This window comes from Morchella sextelata (genome assembly GCF_020137385.1).
Source record: "Morchella sextelata strain SCLS chromosome Unknown scls_6, whole genome shotgun sequence".
In the NCBI taxonomy this organism is placed as follows: Eukaryota; Fungi; Ascomycota; class Pezizomycetes; order Pezizales; family Morchellaceae; genus Morchella; species Morchella sextelata.
Genome location: NW_025408621.1, coordinates 693,711 through 718,701, shown reverse-complemented (window position 1 = coordinate 718,701; position 24,991 = coordinate 693,711). Strand labels below are relative to the sequence as shown.

The following is a 24,991-nucleotide window of genomic DNA, read 5'->3' as shown; positions in this document are numbered from 1 at the left end:
CTCACCCCCCATCCCTCCGGATCCCCGCCTTGGTCCCTTGACTTCCCCTTCGTCCGCACGACCACCCCTCCATGCTACTTTGTAGTACCTATCACCCATCACTCTACTAGTCGCTCCTCACTCGCACTTCTAAACCTCCACCGAGATAAGGTCAATAAACCGCCATTTCCCGTGGTCCGAGATCGTGGTACCCAGAGAGGGAAAAGGAAACTAGACAAGAGCCGAGAGACGCTGGCAGAGAGATAGACAACTACTAGCAGGTAGGTTACCATCCATACATCTAGTTGTTTGTCTGTGGAGATCGCGGATTTTATATTAAGCCCCCATCATCTGCCCCTCTAATGCCTTCTTTCTTTGGACAGCCCAGCCAGCCCCTCCGTGGTTTTAATCATTACCTTGTACTTCTCCCGTATATCATATACACACATACATTACAATTTCCATCCAACCTACAGTACATAGATAACTAACTCTTCCTTACCATGGCACCCTCAAAGGCCGCAACCTCTGCTCCTGCTCCTGCACCCGCTCCCGCACCAAAGGTCATTGTGATGCCCAAATCACTCAACGAGTCACTCGCATCCACATCACCGCCCATGTCGACCGCCTCCTCTATAAAAGAGCCTATTGCGCGGCCCTCGCCCGGCGCGGGCTCGACGTTCGCATACCAGGACGGCCTGCCGAAGCTGCCCATCCCCGAGCTGGCAGACACGTGCAGGAAGTATCTGGATGCTGTACGGCCGCTGCAGACGGACAGAGAGCACCAGGAGACGAAGGCGGCGGTGAGGGAGTTCTTGAAGACGGATGGCCCGGAGCTGCATGAGAGGTTGAAGAAATATGCGAATGGGAAGAGCAGCTATATCGAACAGTTCTGTAAGTGTTTTTTTTGGGGGTTGTTATTTTTTTTTGGGAGGTGCACTCGCTGATTGAGGATGCAGGGTACGATTCGTACTTGAACTACGATAATCGTGAGTTTGTGATTTTTTGGCTTTTGCGGGGATGATAGTTGGGGCTTTTTTTTTTATGAATTTAGGCGCTAACTTTATCAATTAGCCGTCGTTCTCAACTTGAACCCTTTGTAAGTCCGGAATCATTATAGTTTGGTGGTTTATGCCCAAGTGCTGACTGAATTATGCATAAAGTTTCCTGCTGGAAGATGACCCAACACCGGCACGTAATAACCAGGTTACAAGAGCTGCTTCTTTGGTAGTGTCGGCGCTATCTTTCGTCAGGGCTCTTCGTAAGGAAGAACTTCCCCCAGACAAGGTCCGCAACACCCCGCTCTGCATGGTAAGTCATTCGCCCACCCATATATTTATTAACAACCTTTTTTTTATATGTATGATATGCTAATTTTTGCAATTCCAGTACCAATACCCACGCATCTTCAGCACTGCCAGAATCCCCACAGAAAATGGATGTGAAATGCACTCAGACCCCTCAGCACGCCACATTGTTGTTATGTGCCGCTCTCAGTTCTACTGGTTCGACGTCTTGGATGACAACTCGGACCTGATCATGACCGAGAAGGATGTTGCCCAGAACCTCCAAGCCATTGTCGAAGACGCAGAGACGATACCGATACAAGAGGCCGCCAAGAACGCCTTGGGAGTTCTCTCCACCGAGAACCGCAGGATCTGGGCCCATCTCCGTGATGTCTTGACCACCGATGCCAACAACGTTGAATGCCTGCGAATTGTCGACACCGCCATCTTTGTGCTGTGTCTTGACTCGACAGCACCAAAGTCCGGCTCCGAGTTGAGCATGAACATGCTCTGTGGAAGCAATGTGGTCGAGAAGGGTGTCCAGATCGGTACCTGCACGAACCGCTGGTACGACAAACTGCAGATCATTGTCTGCAAGAACGGGACTGCGGGTATCAACTTTGAGCACACCGGTGTTGACGGCCACACGGTCCTGAGAATGGCCAGTGATGTCTACACCGACACCATCCTGCGATTCGCCAGAACCATCAACGGAAACGCACCCAGCCTGTGGGCGTCCACTTCACCGGACCCAAGCAAGCGTGACCCGTCCAGCTTCGGCGATGTCTGCATTACTCCCCACAGACTAGAGTGGACCATGGTCCCCGAGGTCTCCTTTGCTCTCCGCTTTGCAGAGACCAGACTCGCCGACCTGATCCAGCAGAACGAGTTCGAAGTGCTCGAGTTCGAGGGCTACGGAAAGAACTTCATCACCTCCATGGGCTTCTCCCCCGACGCCTTCGTGCAGATGGCCTTCCAAGCCGCCTACTACGGCCTCTACGGCCGCGTCGAGAGCACCTACGAGCCCGCCATGACCAAGATCTTCGCCCACGGCCGCACCGAAGCCATCCGCACCGTCTCGGACGAATCCGTCGAGTTTGTCCGCAAATTCTGCGAGAACGCTCCCGCGCGAGAGAAGCTCGAGGCGCTCAAGAAGGCCTGCGTCCGCCACGTCGCCCTCACAAAGGAGTGCGCAAAGGGGCTCGGCCAGGACCGCCACCTCTACGCCATGTTCTGCGTGTGGCAGCGCGGCCTCGACGAGGAGTCGCACTCCCAGTTCGGCACCGACGCCTCCTCGCTCAACGGCATCAGCAGCGACGGCTACGGCTCCTCGCCCGTCGACGGGCCCTTCGAGCCCGGTAGCCCCGGCCTCATCAACGGCAGCAACCAGGTCCGCCCCCGCAGCTTCTCCGACACCAGCTCCATCTCCGGCTCCGCCCGTGACACCGTCCAGAAGCCAACCCAGAGCATCCCGGGCATCTTCTCCGACGCCGGCTGGGACAAGATCAACAACACCATCCTCAGCACCAGCAACTGCGGCAACCCCTCGCTGCGCCTCTTCGGCTTCGGACCCACCTCCGGCGACGGCTTCGGCATCGGATACATCATCAAGGCCGACAGCATCTCCATCAGCGTCAGCAGCAAGCACAGACAGACAAAGCGCTTCGTCGACACCCTCCAGAGCTACTTCCTCGAGGTCCGCCACATGCTGCGGCAGACGCAGCGCCGCGCCACGAATTCCGCGGGCACCCGTGCGCGGGAGGCCGAGCTGAATACGGAGGCGGCCAACGCGGCGCGCGCGGCGGCGACCCTGCGCTCACGGAATAGGTCCGGGAGAGCGGTCGGAACGCCGAAGGGGAACTTGAGGCCGAATCTAAACGGCGGGGTGTCGGACGATAGCCATAGTGTGACGAGTAAGGAGGAGAGCGACGGCGAGGGAGGGATGCTGGGTGGGTATGGGTATTTCGATTCGGGGAGTGTCAAGCATCTTCTCAACACCGAGGAGCACCGGAAGCAGGCGGAGCTGAAGGCGGCGGGGTTCTCAAAGAGGGCGGTGGGGAGGAAGCTGAGGCTGGCTGAGTACTAGTTGGGTTGGAATTGATGGGAGAATGGGAGGGGAGGATGGGATGGGAGGAGATGCTTGTATGATAGCAAGGTTCTTTACTTACTGCGGGAGTAATTGGGTTTTGGTGGGGGGATACTTTTTTTGTTTATTAGCACTCTTTGTTCTTTTTGTCACGTTTGGATTTATGGTTTTTTTGTTTATATTCATGTTCTTCTTCTCGTTTTTGTCTTTTTTATGTGAAGCTATATACCTCAATGACTGGAATGGAAAATTAGATTGTCCGCTGGCCTGATTGACCCAAGAAAGACTCGTATCTGTAAAATCCATCCACCGTAAGATATCGCCCACACCAGTAAATGTAAAACCCTAAACACAAAAGGAAAAAAGTCTCAAAACAAAAGGTCTTCGGAAAAAATAACGCCCAAACACCCCCTCCCACAAAACACAAAAAAAAAAAGCAGCCCCAGGTCCCAACCAACCCCTCACAACTCATCATTCCCATTAACCTTACTCCAAATGATGTGTCCCAGACTCTTAAACCTCCCATACTTTCCACCCCCGGCATCCTTGCCGCTGCGGTCCGCATAGCCGCTCACGCCGTTCGCATCGTAGAAGTCCTGGTCGTCGCCCCAGACCGCGTTCGCGGCCGCCTCCCACTTGGCCGTGATGTTGACCACCATCTCGTCCGTGTACATCAGGCGGTACATGGACGGCGTGTACAGGAACTCGATGGGGCGGTCTTGGTCGGCCTTGCGCCATGAGTTGCGGAGGTTGACGGAGGCGGTTCCGAATGTGTTTACGGTGAAGACGGGGGGGATGTAGTCGAACTATTTGCATCCTCTCTGTCAGCTTCCTACGTTTTCATCTGGGGGGAGGGGTAAGGGGGGAAGGGGAGAAGGGGAACTTACGGTAGTGACCTTATCACCGAGCAATCCCCACGCCCAGCCGGCGATGTCGTCGAAGGTGAGCACCTGCGAGCCCTTGATGCCGCCGACGGTCTGGCTGGTCTTTGCGAGCGGGCGGCCGCCCATGGTGACGGTTTTGACGCCGTGGTTCTCGAAGGCCTCCGAGAAGACGGCGCAGGTGCTGCCGCACATGCCGGATGAGAGCTGCTGCTGTGTTAGTATCGAGGGCTGCTATACGGGGTGGGATGGGGAGGGCGTACAAGAATGATATCCTCATCTTTAAACGGCTGCGGCCCGGGATACACCGGCGGCAGCGGTTCATTGTCCTCGGCCTCAACTTCAACCGTATCGTCCACGGCAATGACCGTAAAATAGTCTCCATCGCGGCTCACGGGTCCCAGGAACTCCTGCCAGTCCTTAAAGTCGCTATTATCGCTCGCCTTCCGATACTGCCCCAGGTCCCAGTACGTGGCATTCGTGTCGCTCCCCTCCAGCATCATCGTCGCCAGCGCCGGGTTCCACCGCATGTTGCTGGCAAAGTACGTCGACTCGCCGGGGAAGAACTGGCGCACGGCGTCGCGCCCCAGCCGCACGAACCCGCCGCCGTTGCCCGACACGTCGATGACGATGCGCTTGATGTTCTTGGCAGTGAGGTGCTCGATGGCGGCCGTGATGTTGCCCGAGAACTCGTGCATGAAGCCGTCCTCGGACCCGCCGTTCATGGGCGTGAACGTGTTGATGACGAGCACGCCGACCTCGTCGTTCAGCACAAAGAGCAGGATCTCGCCGTTGACCATCTGCAGCGCCGGCGTCGGGGTCGCGTCGCCGCGGCGGACCAGCCCCGCCACGCTGGCCGGGAGCTCGCTGCGCGCCTTGTTCTTCACCGAGTCGTCCTTGATGACGAGACCGGCCGGCAGCGAGTTCTGCGTCAGCTCGGGGTTCTGCATGCCTGCGTACACCTTCTCGATCTCGCTCTTGGAGCGCCGGCACACGTTCTTGTAGAACGAGTCTGTGGAGTCCCAGGCGCTGGCCTCGAGCGAGCCGCGCAGGGAGGCCGACCATTGCAGGTCGGCGCTGGTGCCGTTGGCGTAGGTGAGGGTGAGCGTCTCGTCGGTCCAGACGCTGCGGGCGGCGAAGAGGCCCTTCGTGGTCTGGCCGTTGGAGGTGCCGACGAGGAGCTGGTTGTAGCGCGCGTCGGGGTCGACCCAGTAGGGCTCTGGATGCTCGTTGGCCATCTTCATGAGGTAGTCCTTCGCGTCCATGTCGTTGATCTTGACCACCTGCTCGCCGACGGTGAAGCCGTCGGAGAAGACCTCGAGGTGGTGGATCGCCGGCATGTCGGTGGAGATGTTTGCGACGGAGACGAGCGGGTGGCCGTTCTCAAACCCGAAGGGCATGTAGCATGCCGACTCATAGACGACGTGGCCGTCGCGGTAGAGCCCAAACAGGTTGTGGATGGCCTTGTCGAAGGCGTAGTTGTTCTCGTAGGCGCCCGAGGTGATGTTGGCCTCCATGGCGGCGAGCGTGGCATTCAGGTCCACGGCCGTGAGCTCGAGCTGCGGCGTGGGCGGGTGGGCGAAGTAGGCCTGGGCCGAGTAGAACTGGAGGAAGAGGCGGAGCTGGGCGACGGTGTCGAGGGCGTCGTCCTTGTGCAATGGGATGGCCGTGAGGCAGGATTGGGCCAGTTTGGCGTCGATGGAGTCGACACCTGCGGGGGGAGGAGTTAGTTAGCATGGAGCTGTGCAATGTGGTGGTGGAGATGGAGGGATGGAGGGATGGAGAGATGGAGAGAGTGATACCTTGTTTTGCGAACTCTGCTGCTACGACGGCACATGGGTCGTCATTGGTGGTTGCCTGATACGAGAGCGCCAGCGACGACGCCAGCAGCAACGCTGTCTTCCCCAGATTCGACTTCATTTGGGGCAGCTAGCTGTGTGTTCTGTCTGTCTGTGTGATGAGATGATGTAGGGTGTGTGGTTTAGTGCTGCACGAAGGAAGGAAGGAATTGATGTGTTTAGAAGACTCGGAGCTCACGGAAGAGAAAAAAATCAATTTAAAGCAAGCACACCCACACAGCCTAGGGGGGTGATGGGGGGGGAATGGGGTCAGACGGGGGGCAGACGGTGATATACGTGTGGTTATAACTCTGGCTGGGAGCTGTGCACACCGACGTCTGCGTTCCGGTGGTGGAGGTGAGTGAGTGAGTGAGTGAGTGATTGAGGTGAGTGAGTGAGGTGAGGTGAGGTGCTGGTGCTGGTGCTGGTGCTGGTGCTGGCCATGGTGGGATGTGCTGAGGTGGGAGGATAAGCTGGCACCCCTGTCAGCCGTCTCGCAGTCTGTGCCTGTGCCTGTGCCTGTGCCTGTGCCTGTGCCTGTGCCTGTGCCTGTGCCTGTGTCTGTGTCTGTGTCTGGCTGCCTCTCTCTGTCTGTGTGTCTCTGATGGCCCTGTCCCTCTGTCTGTATGGCTGTCTCTCTTTTCGGTTTGTAGCACACGGCTAGGCAGGGACCCCACCCCTGCCCCCTGCCAATCCCACACCGGGAACGGGCTAGCCCCAAGGTCTATCTTTACTTAGCAACGGCCGCGGATAACTTTATTCCAACGCTCCGTCCTTGCTCCCTCCTTCCCTCTTCCCCATGAACAAAGTGAACAAAGAAAACAAAAAAAGCTGTGTAGAAACAAACAAAATAATCCAAAAACATGCCCATACTCCACATATCTCCACCATTCTTCCGTCTCACAGCTCCCGAATATGTGATCTGCCCGTCCGGCTGCTGCTGCTGCTGCTGTGCCGCCCGGACAATCTATGTTAATGCGCCCCGTACCGACCGTACCTACACACATATAGCAGCAGCAGCAGCAGCAGCAGCGTCAGGGCCCGAAACCGAGCTGCGTGGCACAGCGCGGCGCGGCCGCGATCGAGTATGCGCGAATGTAGTCAAGGGATCGGTTTGGGATAGAGAGCGTTGCATGTGGCGGTGTGCCTGCCTGCCCTATCACTCTGTATGCTGTATGTTGACATTGCTGGAGATCGAGGGTTGGGTGGGGTTGTTTAGAGGATGTTTGATCTGGGAATTGAGGTGTTGAAAAGGAATTGAAGCTGAATGAGTGAATACTAATAAAGTTGTCATGTCGCGATACTAACGTTCGTTACTCTAAACCACCTCTCTCTCCTCCCTCTTAAACGACCATGATCAATCTAACGCCCTCATTAAACGCCCTATTCCTACTTACTCTAACTACCCCACCACACACGCACGTCTGCGGTAAATCTCAAAACCCAATCGCGCTCTACTCTCCCACGGCACATCCATACATAAGAACAGCTCATACTCCCTCCCCGCTCTACTCATTCTCCAATCCGCCAATCTCCCAAAAAGCCGAGATCCCAGAATAAGCTTTCCGCATCACAAACCAAAAAAGCACAAAGAATGCGGTAGTGGTGGTGGGTGGTTGTTGCCTTACCCAGGGTCCCACCCCACCCCACCGCTGATCTGATCTATCCTAAGCTACTAGCTAACGGTTGAAGGAACCCTAACCCTGTAAGGTGCTAGCATGGTACATGTCTGACACTCTTTATTATGCCTAGGGATTCCCTCGTTCCTTCTCATCTTCCCTTTCTCGCACGATAATTCACGATAATCACTCTACTTGAATAGTGATATCGATGTGCACATGTAAGGCTGTGTCAACAACTAATCCCATGCGCGGCGGGGTGCGGCTGAACATTGTGCGGTTAATTTTCTTTCTTTCAGCTCGTCGCTTGCGTTCAGTTTAGTTTGGGTTTTGCGAGAGTAGGATGCGCTCGAGTGCTCAGTTTTTGGGTCGGCTTGTTGTGTAGGTACATGTAGGTACCTAGATGAGTGGGTGAGTTAGGGTGAGTGATATCCTGTGACGCTACTAGCCGGCGCCGGGGGTGCTCGGTGGAAGGCATCGGGCGAGGGTCTTGAATTGAACCTCCGGATGTTACATGGTCATGGCCTGTTGATACCGAGACTATGAGTGAATAACCCATATGCCACCTATGATCTCGTGCTGTTAAGAGTCTTTCTTCTGGGTTAGTTTACAAGGTGCTTGGCAGCCGACCTCTTTCAGCTTAGTGCCTCACAGCATGTCACTCGCGCCAAGCCGGTGATATTGTTGGGAGTGAAGCCGACACTACCCTAGTAATTCCAAGTGGACAATGCGTGTCTGTGAACAGCAAAATTAGACGCCGCGTAAAGGATGCTGGCATCGAGGGCTGAAAGTACAGAAACCCCATCTCTGAAAGACTAGGGAGAGATTCATAGGACGATATTGGTTACGGGGCTGGGCGTATAACATTCACCGCAACAAAAGACTTCCGTGCCCCGATGTGGTTACTTGGCTAGGTACTGCTTTGACGATATGGTAGAAGGCTGGGCGACATGTTTAGTTAGTAGGGCCGAGCAGTTGAGTCAGTCGTGCACTGTAAGCTCCGAGCATCACCAGTTATCGGCTAGCGACGTTTTTAGTCTGTTGGTGATCGAGGTCTCGCTATCTGAGGTCTGGGGGCTCTATTGCTCGAATGAAGGAAGACGAGAGTGATGATGATTGGATGAATTCGGTGTCGCAGAGTAACTTTATAGCATCTTGAAACTAACACAAATGCTTAACCGGTTACAACCACGTAGCCGTCGTAACGTGTCTTAACACCTATTCCGATAATCTGCCCTACGACATTTGGTACTGTGTGTGTGGTTTCTCGATGAAAGGAGTGTTGATGTGCGGCTCAGTAGGTGCCCCTGGGCAGCGTGGTACTCTACGGGGTTTAGGGTCTGCTCGATGTCGGTTCTTTGTGGGGGCGTGGTTCCTTGTAATCCTATATACAGCTGGCACTCATACATCCTCTCTAGTCGCCAGCTCAATCACCTGAGCTCTGAGGCTGAGCAAATTTTAATCAGATTAAAGTACAGTCCTAGCCTTCCCATAGACTCTTAATGGTCTGCGGTTCGGGTCCTCATTATTACCAGTTTTCAACTATTAATGAATTAAGCAAAAAAGAAAAAAGAAAAATCAGTCTTCAACCCACGATATATTCCCGAGATCTTGTTTGTAGATATTCTGTACTTTGTTCAAGACCACCACTCCAATCAAAGGGATCTTTCAGTTCGCGGCCAGGCTGGTTAATGCCACCCTTCCATAGCCCGGCTCTAGTTCTGTGCCTCCTCACATCCAGGTTAATGAGACTTTGACCCGCGCCTTCACCCCCATGGCCCAAGTGATGAAGTTCTTTTGTCGGTCAATATGTATTCTTAGGCTTTTCCCAATTGCAATGAATGGGAGCTTTTGTTTGCCGCAGTGTTCGGTTCAGTTATTGTTTAGCCTCACTCGCCAGGGCTGGGGATAACTTCAGCCGTACGGCGGCCTTGATTTGTCCACATACCCAGGGTGTTTCTTCCTGTGCCACTCAGGGAATCTATTGCCGGCGGAGTGGCATGTAGTAGGAGTGCAACTGGGGATAATGACTTCAAGAAATCCACGAGCTAGCTCGACTAGGTAGGCCGAAAGCGTCATACGCCAGGCCTAGTCTAGCTCGCGGTGATGCTGATAGATGGGAGAGAGTGATAGTTCATGATCCACTCTGATTTTCGGATCCATGGTGATGCCCGTAGGACATTTGCGATTCGAGAGCGGTGTTAAACACAGTGGATTCGGTTGTGTTGCGGGGTTTATCCTTTTTATGCCCGCCATGAGACTACTACCATTCCGCATTGAGCGACGATGCGTACTCTCGTCACCACCCTTCAGTCCTCAGCTCCGCTCAGAACCTCCAGCCCTAAACCTAACCAACCCACTGCGAAGCAAACCCTAACTTGTAAAACACCACTGCCAGGCCCCGCTCGTCGGCCAAAAGTTTACTCTATAAAAGCACGCCTTCCTCCCACCAACAATCTTCTTTTTTCCCCATGGGAGCATCAGGGCAAGAGCAGACCTCCCACAGTGTGCCTCAGGGCGACTGTGGCAGAGGCTGCTTTTCTCCCTGCCCTGCTGCTCCCCTCTCTCCTCTCTCCTCTCTCCCCTCCTCCCTCCTCCCTCCTCCCTCCTCCCCTCCAGTGTGCTCTCCCCACAGGGGATGGAGCTCGGAGGGGTTGAGAGGGATCTAGGGATCTCCCCCCCCTCCCCTCCAGAGTGCTCTCCCCACAGGGGATGGAGCTCGGAGGGGTTGAGGGGGATCTAGGGACCTCCCCCTCCTCCCCTCCCGAGTGCTCTCCCCACAGGGGATAGAGCTCGGAGGGGTCAGGAGGGATCTGTGGACTCCCCCCCTCCCAGCTCTGTGCTCTGGGGCTCTCTCCCACTGTGGGATAGAGCCTAGAGCATGGACAGAGGGGGAGAGTCCACAGATCCCTCTCGACCCTTGCGAGCTCCATCCCCTGTGGGGAGGGCACTCTGGAGGGGAGGAGGGGGAGAAGGATCCCTGGCTGGCCTCTCTCCCCCTCGCCGGCATGTGTGTTTGCCCCCTGCGCCTTCCTCCATGAGGAGGAAGACGCAGCAGGCACCCACCTGCATGAGAGGGGGAGAGCAGGGTGGTGGAAGCGGGCGGGGGCCAGATCTCTCCCGTGCTCTAGGGTAGCACCTAGAGCTCGGGAGGGAAATGGCATCCTCCCGCCCCGCTGTGCTCTGCCGCCGCTTTCCTCCGCAAGGAGGAAAAAAGCGCAGCACCCTCTTGACCTCTGGGCTCTGTCCGAGGGGTTGATAGGGATCCCGCTGTGCTTTTTTTCTGCTCTCGGAGGGAAGTAGGGTAGAGTAGCACCCTGTTACCCGCCCCGCCTGCAGCCTCCGCCCGTGGCCTCCCCCCCCCCCCCCCCCTAATTTGTTGCCTCCGCTTTCCTCCGTAAGGAGGAAAAAGGTGCAGCCCCTTTTGACCTCTGGGCGCTGTCCGAGGGGTCGATAGGGATTCAGCTGTACATCTTTCCTCTTTGTGGAGGGAAGGGGAGAGGTGGCGGAGAGTTGGGATGCCCCACGTAGTTCCCCCCACCACCCTCCAATTCCTGCTCCTCGTCTTCACCTCCGCAAAGAGAAAGAGTGCAGCTCCCTTTTGATCTCTGGGTGCTGTCCGAGAGGTCAATAGGGATATACATCAGCAAACCTGCAGCCTTCACCAGACGCCCGAGGTGCTCAGGGTGCTCAGGGTGCTCAGGCCACTCGGGAGGGAAACCACCTCTCCAGAAATACGGCAAGCACTCCTGGTGAGCTCTGGCATACGGTTGTCTACTCCAGTGTACACTACTCTGCCCAACGTACTCCGACGCCTAATCCTAGTGCTCTGTGCAACCCAGACATCAGTCCGATCGCCAGAGAATGCCAGTTGCTCGCTTGTATATCCTGACTGCTCCTGGAACACTCCCGACTGCTCCAGCGGGCCCTGGGATAGAATAATTGCCCTGGCTCCTCCTGACTTTGCCGGATCGGGTGCTTTGAAACCTGGCTCATGCCCGATGTACCGATTCCTATATGTCAGTGCCCCATTCTCTCCAGACATACACTTCTCTGCCGTACTGGCCTCTGATATTCACAGTTCCCTCTCAAGGGTAAGAGTAGTAAGTATTCCGCAAGATACGAAGGGGGTAGTAGAGGTCAGTAGGGGAGCCCGTAATAGGGGTCTCGAGAAATTATAGCGTTGGTGCAGGTCAATAGGACAAAGGAAGCAGCGGCACAGCGGTCTTCTGGAGTAAAGAAGAGAAAGTAATATTGTATAGTAACAGCCAGGGTAGGTACAGAAGACGTTGCGTAAAGAAAGAAAGAAGAGAAAAAGAACAAGAAACGAGGGCGAACCATCCTAATATACTCAAGGAAATCTCCGTTATAACAAATCCAAAGTGACTCATACGCTTACAATCAACAGAACCCGATAGAACCCAACAGAATCTTTCTGACTAATCTAACTCCTCATAACCCAGTTTATTCACTAATCGATCTATGAAATTCCCCCATGAGATTTCCAAAACATCACTCGCACGACGATCTCTACTGCCTACAGAGAACTCGTGACTGCACTTTTAGAATTGGTCTATTCAACACCGTGATCCTCCACCTAATACCAAAACAATACATTATTTAACACCCTAACTGACTAACCCTAATACAATCTACGGAAAAGAACAAATCCCCCACTATCTTCTTTAGTATTCGCCATTGTTTTACACATCCTGTCCCCTCCCCCCCTCCTTTCATAATCTCCCACTACAGGTAATTCCGGCCCCTCTTCTTCTTCCTCCCCCTTCTCTTCGGTATTAATGCCGCAAAGTTGGGCATTGATCACTTCGTTTAGAGCGCTGTTGGAATCAACTCGATCTCCTGGAGCACTCATGGGTATTCTCTGAGCATCTCAGAATGCGGTAAGATCTGCAGCCAGTGTTTCATCGTCCTCGCTAAAACCCTCCTCTAATATTACCTCAATAGTTACCCCTTTCTTATCTCGTATCTATCAGGGTTAGCATTTAGAATACCACTCGCATTACCGGCATCTAGAAGTGTCATACCTTTTCTCAAAGATTATCTTTTATTACCTCCAAAGTGTCCTCATGGTTTTGCTTACTTCTCCAAGTGTTGCTCATCCTATTAAACATTTCTACTCGAGTTTGGATGTCTGCTCAGCGATCCCATATACGCCTAGGAGCATATGCCTAGGAGCATCCGCCATTGCTCTCAAGGTACTCGCCATATCAATGAGCGCATCAGGCCATACTTATTCACAATATTCTCATTCTGCAACTGAAAATTATTAGGCTTCAAGTAACTCCCTGTTGACCACGTCCGAATGTCGTACCAGATCGCTGTCGATATCAGGCAAATAAGAGTAGGGGTTATCCGTTCTAGAAATTCAGGACCCCTAACCCCTCGCATTTTTACCCCATCGAAGTATTTAAAATACAATATATTGATAATTTCCAGAGCCAAGAAGCGCAGTGGGTAGGTCTAGAATCTGTCAGCGGCTATCCCGAATGCTCTCTGGGCATCCATCATAACTCGTAATGCTCTTAGGGGCTCAAGAAATGATCATTCTTCAAATGGTATTCCACTTGAGGCGCCCTTGCCTTATGCCCCACAAGATTTCCAAGCCCATATATAGTAGAGTCCGACAGGCGTTATTTCAATTCGTGAATCAAGTGGGGACGGATACGGGAGTGCATCCTTTCTGACCTATCGTTCTCAATTATGCCTCCAGAGTACTTGTAATCCCTTTGAAGGCACTTACCTATTTAATAACAACCTCATCAAGGTATACTTTACACCCCAGTCGGTGACTTGCAGTTGCCCACATGCTCACTACCAGTATCGAAAGTTTTGTTGCAGGTGGAAAGAGCTCATGTAGAAGAGTATACTCCCCAATTAATACGCTACACTCCTTCTCAATTCTCTGAGCCTGCACTGACAGCATTTTTGCACTCCTAAAGTTAGGGACTATAGACCTCTGAGTCAATTGGCTCGAAGAAATGTTACCAGTATTCTCAAAAATGTCATGAGTGTCCGCTGGAATACCAACCTCACTTTCCGGAATCGAAATACCATTGCTTTTCTGGATCGGAGCACTCTAGTCCTCTTCCCTGAATGAGGGAAGGAACTCGATTTCGTAGACTCTTTGCAATGGACCTTGACCGTAAAGTTGGCTTGAAGGAATCTGATGACTGCTCACAGAGTTCTCGCCAATTACCTCGATAGGCGGTGAAGAACGATATGTCCGGTAAGTGGGGATGACTCCCCGTATCAAGAGCGCATCCAGAAAAAATCGATATAGTATGTCGAAGAGGTATACTCATGAGGGTAAACAGGTGCAGAGGGCCTAGCCTTTGAGGGTATTGGGGTTGCTATCTGGGATACTGGGAGTGCTATTTGAGATGCATTCTGGCTAGGTGCTAAAGTGGGTGCTGCTCTCCCTTGTTTACGTATTGCTTTCATCCTCTATTGAATTCCCCTCTGAATTGTTAGCCACTAATACTTAAATGTTAAAAAGCATCAATAAGCAAGATAGAGTCGAACCTGTACCATGTCCACCGATACGTTGTAAGAAGCAATAACCTCCGGTACCATGCCAGTTGTATTTCTCCAGCATTGCCCATTACTCTGGCAGTGATTGGTTGAACTGTATGAGGTCTCTTTCCGACAGTCTGAGAGCTCTGGGTAGAAGATGGGGGGTGTAATAGGTGTCTCTTCTAAGAGAAATAGAATAGGATAGGATAGAGATGGTCGTGCAAGATAGACAATCAGGTTGCAGATCATTCAAAGATACTATCGCTAGAACTCAATAATCTTTAAGGGCTCTGCTACCGATAAAAACTTGGTTTTCTTTCAGATGAAGACTGGGGAGAACAGTACTGAAGGGCAAGAATGAGCCTGAGTACTTATACTCCGAAGGCCTCAATTCTCTGCTCCTAACTCCATACTAAGTTCCGGTGAAGCCTTTTCTCGGTCCGGGAAACAATACCACCGCTATAACGCTTTTCTCTAAGCGTCAGCAGGTGTTTCCGATACTCAAGGCAACCACATTAGTCAAAGCCTTTGTAATACCTGCAGCAGCCTTAGTTGCCACACAACCGGAGCCTGCATGAATAAGCTGCCGTTCAGGTGTAAGCTTAATCATTGCTGTAGAGCTTTTCACTTATTGTAGACTTCCCTAGCATAGTCCCTGCCACTATTGATGGATTTATAATGCTCAAAGCATACAGAGGATCACCAGGCAATCAGAGCTTCACTCTGGCCGGCCTTTTAGTCACTGGCAAGGCATAGACTTGTCAGTAATTGCTCCCGTGAATAGATCCCTTTCCTAGCGCCCAGAATGTAGTTACTCTAACAGCTGGTAGGTAACTACACTGCCGGTACTTGCATCTCACTATGCAACTGGCTTCTAACAATAACTCTCAGCATGTAACCGGGCCCTGTGTGTACTTATACACCAGATAGTTGAAATGGCTCCGTTACAATATCAAGTCATCGGTCCGGAGCAAGCCCACTTTGCATTCGTTAATTCTCCTAGGGCTATTGCCAGTCCCATCTAAGCTCGGAAATAACTCACTCGCTAATTCCGGTTTACGATGTCAGAGTCAAATGGCGCTGCATCGCACCCTTGGGGAGATCTTTTAGAGCATTTGGGAGTGCTCTCAGGAAGGAGAGCTAATCGCATTCACCGACGGGTACGAATATCTATGCTTTCCGGTATTGTTAGGTTGGATCGCTGATCAACCTAAGCATACAAACTTACAAAATATTAGTATTAGTTCTTGTCCAAGATGCGAGTTGGAATTCCACAGTTTTGAGAGCACTCGCTGAAGCCCTAAGCGTGATCATAAGGATTACTGGGAGAGGGTAAAGCTATTCAGGGAGAAGTTGGGAAACCTGAGACCAGTGGAATACCTTGTCGCGAGATCAGTGAAAACCCACTTCAATGCTTTCTGGGGTATACCGAGGATTAATCCGTACGATCTCAACAAACCAGACATCCTGCACAATATCTACCTAGAGATATCGAAGCATATGATGGAGTGGGTTCAGGCTTTCTTGAAGAAGCACAATCAATTGAAGGAATTTGACAATGCTTGGGCCTCGATTGCGCCTTACCCTGAACTGTCAGTACCGAACAAGGCATATCATACCACAACCCAATAGCAAGAGAAGGGGATGAGAAATCTGGGGCACTGGCATGTTATTTTTAGAGCACTCACGGTTTCTTTGAGAAATCCGGGGGTGGCTGTCAGGGGCAACCTCGCAAAGGCATTGAAATATGTACGAGGCTTAATCGACTTTCCAATTAATGGCGCAGTATAGGAGTCATATGACGAGGACACTGAATTACACGGAGAGCTATTTTAAGGATTTCCATAAGCACAAGGATATTTTTTTAGAATTTCAGGCATACAAGAGAACGGTTAAGGATGCGAGAAATCGGACAAAAGCTTTAAATACCTCAGGCTCCCAGAGTGTTCAGCGAGACTTAGAGAAGATTCGCGAGATACAAGAAAGGTCTCACTTCAACTTCATCAAATTGTACGTATTATCACACTATCGGGAACATGTCGAGCGCTTTGGGAGTATTCCCCAGTACTCACCCGACATCAGCGAACTCGTCCATGTACATTAGGTAAAAGAGGCATACGGAGCATCCAACAAGGTCGATGCTGCAGCACAGATACTGGATATGGTAGACGGCGGTGAGCATTGGAGAATTGAATGCTGAATCTGAAAGATATTGTTGGAGGTCATGAAAGCATTGACGACATCCTTTGAAGCGATCGAGATAATCTGAAGGAGTTACTTGACATTTTTAAAATTGAAGACCGGAAAAAAACCCCAAATGAACAATCCATAGTAGAAGGAGAGTTGCCTCTAATGCATCTTTGCAACCCCTCCACGAAATCGGAAAGACTTTTCAATATTGCGGATGGACTGCAAATAAGCCATACCATGTTATATCGCCTGATAAAGGAGTATGCAGAGGATGCGGGATGCTCTCAAAGCTTTGCCGGAAGCTTTAATAGCATTTTAGAGTGCCGGGTGGAGATATTCACATATTTGCAGGCTCCGATACCAATCTTCCAAAGACATGAAGTATACAAGGTTCACAATATTGGATGTACAGGAAATACGGCTTTTAGGAAAGGGGAAATAAGAAAAGATTGAGTATGGATGTCGGTAGCATCCTCAGAGGAGTGGGGAGTGTTTCGAGAACGCTTACCAGGAAGTGTGGAGGCTTTATTCAAGCTGTGGGATAGTGGAGGGCTAGCAAATAAGCTATATATAGTGGAGCTACTCGAGGCAAAGGATTGTGATATTGCTGATAGTTTAAATGGGCTCCTGAAGGTTTGTAGGAGGAGGAGTAAGAGGGTGTAGGTCATTAATATTCGGAGTATATTGGGAATAGCTCATTTGTTTGAGGTGGAGACTGGTAATTGGTTGGTAAATACTAGGATAGACTTACGTATATGGAATGAATTTAGTTGAATGCTTGCAAAGCTGTGAGGGCATTCATGAGTGCTCCAGGAACGTTAGACCCAATTGGCCTCTCTAATTCAAAATTCGAGTCATTCTGCTATGCATGCGTATTGGAAGAAGGAGGTAAAGTTTCAGCCGCTCAGTATCTGAATCTGGCTATCCAGCAAGCTCGCTGCAAGAGGGCAATCTCAGTCCATATTTGCTGCTTATGCATGGACATTGAGCTTTTCAGATGAGTCGTACCATGGCCTCGACCTCAAGGCTAATTATACCTTTCACGAATCGACAGAAACATACACCTCCATCAAAGGTTGCCTAGTTATCACCAGTATACAGGACAGTGCTCATATCAGTATCCCGGGACTGACCGTACAGCGGCATTGAGGATACCCACGTTAAATATCATTTGAGGGACTGGTGCCTTCCTATTCTTTGACGACGGTGTATTAATACAAAGGGGGTAAAGTGAGTGTTGCCTCAGCTTGAGTGGGTATGACGAATGCCTCAGCTCTGTTAGCATTCGCAGAAGCATTCGCTGGAGCAATCCCGGTTCCGTGAGAAAATTCACCATGCCGTAAGAGCATTCGTCATGCCATGAAAGCATTCAAGAAAACTGTGAGAGCATTAGGAAGTGCTCGCATGGTACTACTGATGTAATCAAAAGAAGCAAAAGTTCCATAGGTGCTATAGGCAGGGTCACTCCATTCCAGCATCTCCGGAAGGGGAGGTAATCTCATGACGGCCCATGCGAGCAGAGTGTTGGCGAGTGCCATCCGGACGTGTGCCATATCTCCTGGCGGTACCGGAAGGTTAGGCGCTCCTGGGATGGAGCCGGGTGCGAGCGGTATACACTGGTAGTGTCAGATGTGGTAGGCGTTCGGGGCATGGAATGCCTGCCAGGATGAAGGGGCTGCACCTGGGTAATACCCGAGCTTGCTGATGTAGCTGTGTTCTATTCTACTTGTGGAGGGAAGTGAAAGTGAAATGCCCCCGTAGTCCCCTTTCGTCCCGTATTTTAGGTAAGTATATAGTCTCGTTCCCAGACTCTTTTGCATTTAGATATGCAGATATAGTCTGGGAACGAGACTAATTTGACTAGATATATGCAAAAGTAGAGAAAGTCTATAGTCCTACCACCCTCGTAGATTTACCCCGAGCTATCCCTCTAGATCTCAATCCCCAAGCGACCGGAGTGTAAGTAATTAACACATAAACACAAACTATATAGCCAGAAAACTATCCTGCACCGACGGTCGAGCCAACTATCTCCCTATTGCCATCCTAGCGGGCCATAACCATGACCGAGTGATACCTCATGATGCAGTCCCTCCACATGAACCCGCGCAACTACCAACCATCAAATATCCCAAAGCAACGTTCTTGTGTCTAGGTAATACCTCAGCATATCTCCAGGTCGTTTAATGCTACTGGGGCAGTTATGTTGCGTAGACACCTAGACAGCTACTCCCGAGTCTGCCCTAGGCGCGAGTAGCTAGCGCCACGACACCGACAGCGATTTATGTCCCTACAAGAGGGAGGTAATAAAGAGCATGTAGGGTTGTAGAGGAGTCTGGTTGTTTGCCCGGCTGGGTGGGTGTTTTTTGTAATCGCCTTCTGCTGCTGATACTATTTGACATGGCCTGGGGATATGAGTGATAGTCTAGCTTGTATTCTGTTTTATGTGCGTATAATAGTATCCCCTGAAATGCATGAAGGTATCGAAACAAACGGCCTACAAAGAAGACTGACTGTGGAGATGTAGGTTATCGGCGTGGTTTCGGGGTCTATAGATAGGGTTGTTGTCGCTGCTCAGTCATATAGGGCTTTGCTGAATATGGGCATGTGTAGAGTTACATACTAACCTCTATGTTTACCGCGCAGCATATGGAGTATTTGAGTGTAGATCTATAGTCAGACGTGAACGCTGTTAGCTCGCCCACTAATGATTGATGCGGTATCAAGAACCGGGATGCGAGGTTGGGTGTTTAGTCTGGTATATCAAATTGAGCTTGCCGCAGTAAGTAATACGTAACCACTGTCGTTAAAGGACAACAATGACGGTCGTTTAAGTTGGAGAAGTGGGTACGTGGTCCACCCAAGTATACGTAGTGAGATGATACCTGGCTTTATTGTAGATCAGTTAAATAGTTACATAAGTACTTAGGTAACCTGGCTCCGTCCTTTGCAATAAATCACCTCTTACCGATTTATCAACAGCAACAAACTGCAGTGGCTAAGATAAAACATTCGTCAGCCTGTCCACCAAAATAATTCCCAGTAAGAATATTATGTCTCATGCCTACATGCGGTGTTTTTATGTGTTCATCTCGCCCATTTTTCCATTTGGCAACATGTACTGTCGATAACAACGTATTCCCTAATTGATGCTAATTCACTCGTATATCAATGATCATATTTGCATGAAATCGCGCTCATGACGGGATGCTATATGCACTTAGAATTAAGTAGCCAATTCCATACATGTAAGTAAGTCCCTTATTACACAATACCGACAAATTATGGAAGATCTTTTGTGAAGTAGAAACAAAGGAGACAAAAGAAAAGAATATGGCCTGAAAGGGCTAAATGAGAGCACATGAAACGATATCGACATGAAAATGTTTATCTCTCGGGCCTCGACCTTTTGTTTTAATACCTAATCTCCACCTTAGACCTCCCCACACCCGATATCGATCCAAGTCTTCTAAATTCCAGGCTTTGGCAACCCAACGAACATCGCACTGAGTTGAGCGTTCCCGATAGGCTTGTTGCTATCTTTCGCCTGGGATGGCTGAGCGGCCCTCTTTGGCGGTGGTGGCGCAACAAGAGCCGGCTGATGTGGATTACTGGGAAAGTCGGCATCGGCGCAGAAACCTCTGAGGGGAGCATAAAATCGATCAGGGTGTGTAGCGTCGTCATCCTTGTCGACCATTGTCTTGCGGACCTTCTTGATTGTCCTAACGTTGATTTCCTGGGCTTCCTGCTGCTCCTCCCTCTTCCTCTTCTGGGCCTGCTGGATCTCGTAGCACTCACGGACAAAGTCGCTGTTTGACCGATACCTTGCTGCATCTTCTTTCTCCTTGAGAAGTCTTGCTTCTCTGCGCTCGGCGATCTTTTGCTCTTCGCGGAACTTTAACTCCTCTTTCCTGTTTTTGAATTTACGGCCAGGAGCCAGGATTGATCTCTCATGATCCACGTGGCATTTGTAGCACATGACCTTTTCTACAGAGACTGGAATCGTGCATTGATTGCACTTAATATCCTCCAAATTGACTGACTGAAGATTTTCTTCTCCGCCCTTCTCTAGGGCCTTTTCCTTCTTCTTCTTGTCTGCGAACTCCCTCTGGACAAATTCCTTTAACGCCTTGATGGCAGCATCTTTAGACAAAGCGTCTTTCTCCTCGCGCTCCACAGCAATGGCCTTCTGCATCTGAGCGGCCTTCTCCTCAGGCTTCATATCGGGAATTTTGGTCTGTTCCAGGATATAGTGCATATTTTCACGGATGTCTCGGCCCATTTGGAGGGCATACTTGAACAGTTCCATGTCCTTCTATTTCTTGTTAGTACGATATCTATTATTAGAAATACCAATGATCGAGTTGACATGAAACAATAGGATCCGAACAAGCATACCTCAAACGCTTCCAAAGCCAAACAAGCTTTATGATAAGTTCCAGAATGCATTCTGTACTTGTTCATCTCATACTTCTGCTTGACCTCTTTGAGGAATTTATCGATGACAGGAAGCATGGGTCCTTCGTACTCGATGGAGTTGGCGTATCTGATGATGGCAATGATGGACCATTCTTCGACGTCTTTGATCCCAATTGGGATTTCAGAGGATAGTTCAGAGGATTTGACTGGAGAGTCCATTTTTGATGAGGCTATAGAGAGTTGTGGAGAAATATTTGTTTGAAGAAGGATGATTTGACGAGAAGAGTGGGTGATCGTGAGAAGATCAGATGGAAGATCAGATGGAAGTCGAGTGAGAATGAGTGTTTGAGTTATGGACCACGGGGCTGTGTGAGAGCAAGAGAGATTGGGTGTTTAGAAGAAAATTAAGGGAGATTAGGAAAAATAAATGTCTGGGTTCGAGCCTTTTTATATTTAGATGGAAGGATCACAGGATGTTCGAGAGATGGATGAACAGTGATGAACAGTGATAAAAAGGGATGGAATCAGTTGTCAGGTAAGGATTTAGAAAGAAGCGAGATGTGGAAGGGAAGGGGGCTGAACGGGACGGTAGTAGGAAGAGAATATGCACAAGTAATTCTTTTAGGGAGGCTCTGGTGAGTCTAGTCCGTAGAATGGAAAGGTTATTGGTAAATGGGCTCTTACGTCAACCCATTAAACTTTATAACCTGATCTTTCGTCTTTTCTCAAACTACCATTCAATGTAAACTTAACCTTACGCAAACTCTATAATCCCAGCAGCGCTGGATGTCAACCACACTAACACACCACCATTGGAAGCTTCAATTCAGTCTTATTATTACCCCAAACTCCGTCGAGTGCTACAAATACAAGCACTAATTTGTGTTCATTGGCCATACGAAACAAAACTCAATGTCGGTACTAAAGCTCCTCCTTTACATCACTGACCGTGACCTCACTTCGAGCTCGCCACCGCCGCACGAACCCAATCATACCCAAGTAATCACCGCGGGTTACAACAGTAATTGGCATAAAGAACGGGCTGATCCGAAGATAGCAGAGGCGAAGTCTAAGAAACGTGAGGAGAAAGAGGGCAAGGGCAAGGGCAAGATGACATTGGTTAAGGTATATCATATTTCTATTCCATAGGTGGCTTTATTGTAAGTGTAACGATGTTAATCCTTTGTAGAGACTGCGCAGGAAATCGGGCACGGGCAGTAAGTGAAGATGCTGGATAGCAGGTATTTGGACTGTTGGGTGCTGGCTAGAGTAAGCACTCAGTCAGCTAGGAGAATACACAATGGACAGAGTGCTAGGGTTTGAGTAAGGCATATATCGATAGTCTCATTTATATCCTTATATTAGATCTGAAGATTACTTACATAACCTCGCACACCTGTTATGGGACTGGAGATGTCAATATTTCAGTTGCAAAACCCTTGTCTAAGTCAAACAAAGCCTGAATCTCGGAATTTCGCTCGTTATACGAACTATCACAGTAGAACAACAGTAACGCAGTGCCTAGCTATAGACATATCCCCTCCGATATTCGATCCTGCCCATAGTAATAAATATGTTTGATCACTACAGCTATCACTGTTTTTAATATCACTTGGCCATCCGCGGTCCACCCCTACTCAGTGAATTCGGAAGGTATGGTTTATAATCTACTTTTCTATTTTGTTAGTGAAAATATTCTACATAGAGAGGGCTCTAAGAGGCATGATATATATCTACGCAATAGCCAATCGCACGTAAGCCGCTCGCCAGCAGCCGGGCCCTTTTACATATCTGGTGATATTCTAGAACCCAAGCCATGCACAAACTTCTTCCGTGTCACCTCGAAATAATTTGTTTACAGAAATTTGATTCTGTATGAATTGTGCCAAGCCCAACTTTCAGTCGGTCTTTCGCAGAGCTATATATATATGCCCTCAAGCTCCCCTCAGAGGGCCCGGCCAATTACCCATATTCTAAATAATCACGCCGTAGACTATCACTATAGCACCATTCTGTCACAGCCACAAGACAACTAAAGCCAGTCATGAGCATGAGATCCACATTAACCTACCTCCTCACTCTTCACCCTGTTCTTAGCATACTAGTGTCCTACATCTCCAAAAGAGATCTTAAAAGGCTCGCCCTTATCTCCCGCAGCACCTACCAATCCCTCGGTCTCGATGATCCCCCAAGAGATTACTGGAAATTTCTCATCTCCCGTACAAGAGAAACCTGCATGTTCGAAGAAACATGTCAGTTTGATCACCATGGGCACCCTAGTCTTTTGAGAAATGTTCTCAAGTCCATTCCTGAAGATACCGATGAAATTATCCTATGTGGAATCTATGAAGTGGAGACCTACACTGTATGTATAATAAGTGCTCGCACACACCCATATATGGTTTCCCAATCCCTAATTCCTTTCTAGGACTACACAACACATAACGACTTCGACTATGTCTCAGCTGTCTACAAAAAAGCAATGCTCATGAGCAGGTACAGGTACCACCAGACACTGTGTACCAAGTTTAATTCCGAACCCCCCTGTTTTTGTGGCTCAGCAAACGACGAAAATGCGGTCTGGATGTGTGTGCCCTGTTGGGAAAAGCATAAAAGAGCGAGTCTTGAGTACAAGTACATGCGATACGTGGAGGGCTGCGCCATAGAGGATGGCCATCTTCCAGCTGATGAACATTCGCTAGAGCTTTTAGCCCAGGATGTGACGATTCGTAGGGTGAGGAATCGCGAGTGTGAATGTGGGCAGTGGGCGAACGACCCAGAGGCGCCTGATCAATGGCGTAGTTGTAGTTGGTGCAGGGGGTCGGTTCGGATTTTGTGATTCTGAGGTTCTTGGCTATGGTGCTCTTCTTGCCTAATTGATTAGATTTTGTATTTCATAGTAGATTCGGCCGAGTATCATATCATACAATACAGTCAATCAGCGAGACTCTTGCACACGATTAATGAATTATAAATCAATCAATCAGCGAGACTCTAGTGATAATATCCTATTAGTATATAGATATACCGAATATTCAAAGGTTTTGATTAGCTGAGTTATGGATGTTTCTTTTTCTCGAGCTATTGAATAGGGTGAGTTAGCTAAAAAGAAAGGTTATGCTGGAGGTTATCGTTTCTTTTTGTTGTTATTCTGTTATTCGGTGATTGTGATATGTTTTAGGTACATATTATTTGGGATTGTTTTGTGATTGTGATTATATGTTTTGGTGATTGTGATATGTTTACCTCCATAGCAGCGTGGCGATAGTACAACTCAATTGATTAAAGAATATCTCATTAACAGGATAGCGATGGTTCACCTTTTTAGCAGGCAGAGCAGCGGCAGTACACCTCTATAGTGTCGATAGTACACCTCTCTAGTGACACTAGTCGTCATTCTTCTTTATTTCATTGTCCTCACCGGCCGATCGAAGGCCAGAATCGGCTTGTATAATACTAACTTAAAACACTCTTTATCGCTATTAGACTCACTTATTTTTATTTCTATTTATTTTGCCTGCGGGGAGATGTATAAGCATGCGAGCAATAAAACATAAATAGTAGGAAGAAATTCCGTCTGTCGAAAAATGCTGTCCACCCTAAAGCCAGTGGACACCAAGAGAGTGGCTCACAGAAATTGATCTCCCAACAAAATTACGGCTCCCTATTATACGGTGGGACTAAAGCTTTCCAGAGAGGCTTATCATATGATTTCAACTTGGCTAGTGCTGCCGCAAAGCTCATCGGGCGTGGTGGTACAATGAGTCTCAAGTATCATCGGAAATGCCAAGAGAAAGCCCCCGAGTGATAAACAGTGAATATAATGTAGTTCCTGGCAACCGTTTTATTCCTTAAACAGACCCAACACCAATACCAATACCGTACACACACACTACCGCTCATGAAAATGATGTTATTACCATTATCAGAACCACTGAAGAAAACCAAGATAAACCCCAACCCAAATGACCCTCGCTTGCCAATAACTTTCACACTCTTACAAAATCGAAAAACGCACTCGAAATACTACTACGAAGCTATGGACAGAGGTTCATGCTAATAAATAATAAGCAAATAAAAGAACAAAAAACAAGAGATTATTCTTCTTTCCCATACTGCACTCAATTCCTATGCGTCTAACCGCAAAAAAGTATTCCAG

The 24,991-nt window shown here is 49.6% G+C and overlaps 5 protein-coding genes across 5 annotated transcripts; 2 read left to right on the top strand and 3 right to left on the bottom strand.

Moving 5' to 3' along the window:
* Positions 1-482: 482 nt before the first annotated feature.
* Positions 483-3,351, top strand: H6S33_011327 (uncharacterized protein; the record flags this gene model as incomplete). The annotated part of the gene is made up of 5 exons (XM_044842676.1): positions 483-873; positions 939-968; positions 1,054-1,078; positions 1,143-1,290; positions 1,369-3,351. 5 exons carry the CDS (start codon positions 483-485, stop codon positions 3,349-3,351), a joined length of 2,577 nt encoding a protein of 858 aa, XP_044696095.1.
* A 461-nt stretch (positions 3,352-3,812) lies between these two features.
* Positions 3,813-6,152, bottom strand: H6S33_011326 (uncharacterized protein; the record flags this gene model as incomplete). Its single annotated transcript, XM_044842675.1, has 4 exons — positions 3,813-4,157; positions 4,239-4,445; positions 4,496-5,943; positions 6,035-6,152. 4 exons carry the CDS (start codon positions 6,150-6,152, stop codon positions 3,813-3,815), a joined length of 2,118 nt encoding a protein of 705 aa, XP_044696094.1.
* A 5,198-nt stretch (positions 6,153-11,350) lies between these two features.
* Positions 11,351-11,734, bottom strand: H6S33_011325 (uncharacterized protein; the record flags this gene model as incomplete). Its single annotated transcript, XM_044842674.1, has 1 exon — positions 11,351-11,734. The coding sequence occupies one exon, from the start codon at positions 11,732-11,734 to the stop codon at positions 11,351-11,353; it is 384 nt and encodes a 127-aa protein (XP_044696093.1).
* An 8,148-nt stretch (positions 11,735-19,882) lies between these two features.
* H6S33_011324 (uncharacterized protein) lies at positions 19,883-21,051 on the bottom strand (the record flags this gene model as incomplete). The annotated part of the gene is made up of 2 exons (XM_044842673.1): positions 19,883-20,728; positions 20,812-21,051. The coding sequence occupies 2 exons, from the start codon at positions 21,049-21,051 to the stop codon at positions 19,883-19,885; spliced, it is 1,086 nt and encodes a 361-aa protein (XP_044696092.1).
* Positions 21,052-21,744: 693 nt separating this feature from the next.
* H6S33_011323 (uncharacterized protein) lies at positions 21,745-22,590 on the top strand (the record flags this gene model as incomplete). Its single annotated transcript, XM_044842672.1, has 4 exons — positions 21,745-21,957; positions 22,022-22,049; positions 22,474-22,485; positions 22,577-22,590. The coding sequence occupies 4 exons, from the start codon at positions 21,745-21,747 to the stop codon at positions 22,588-22,590; spliced, it is 267 nt and encodes an 88-aa protein (XP_044696091.1).
* Positions 22,591-24,991: the final 2,401 nt, after the last annotated feature.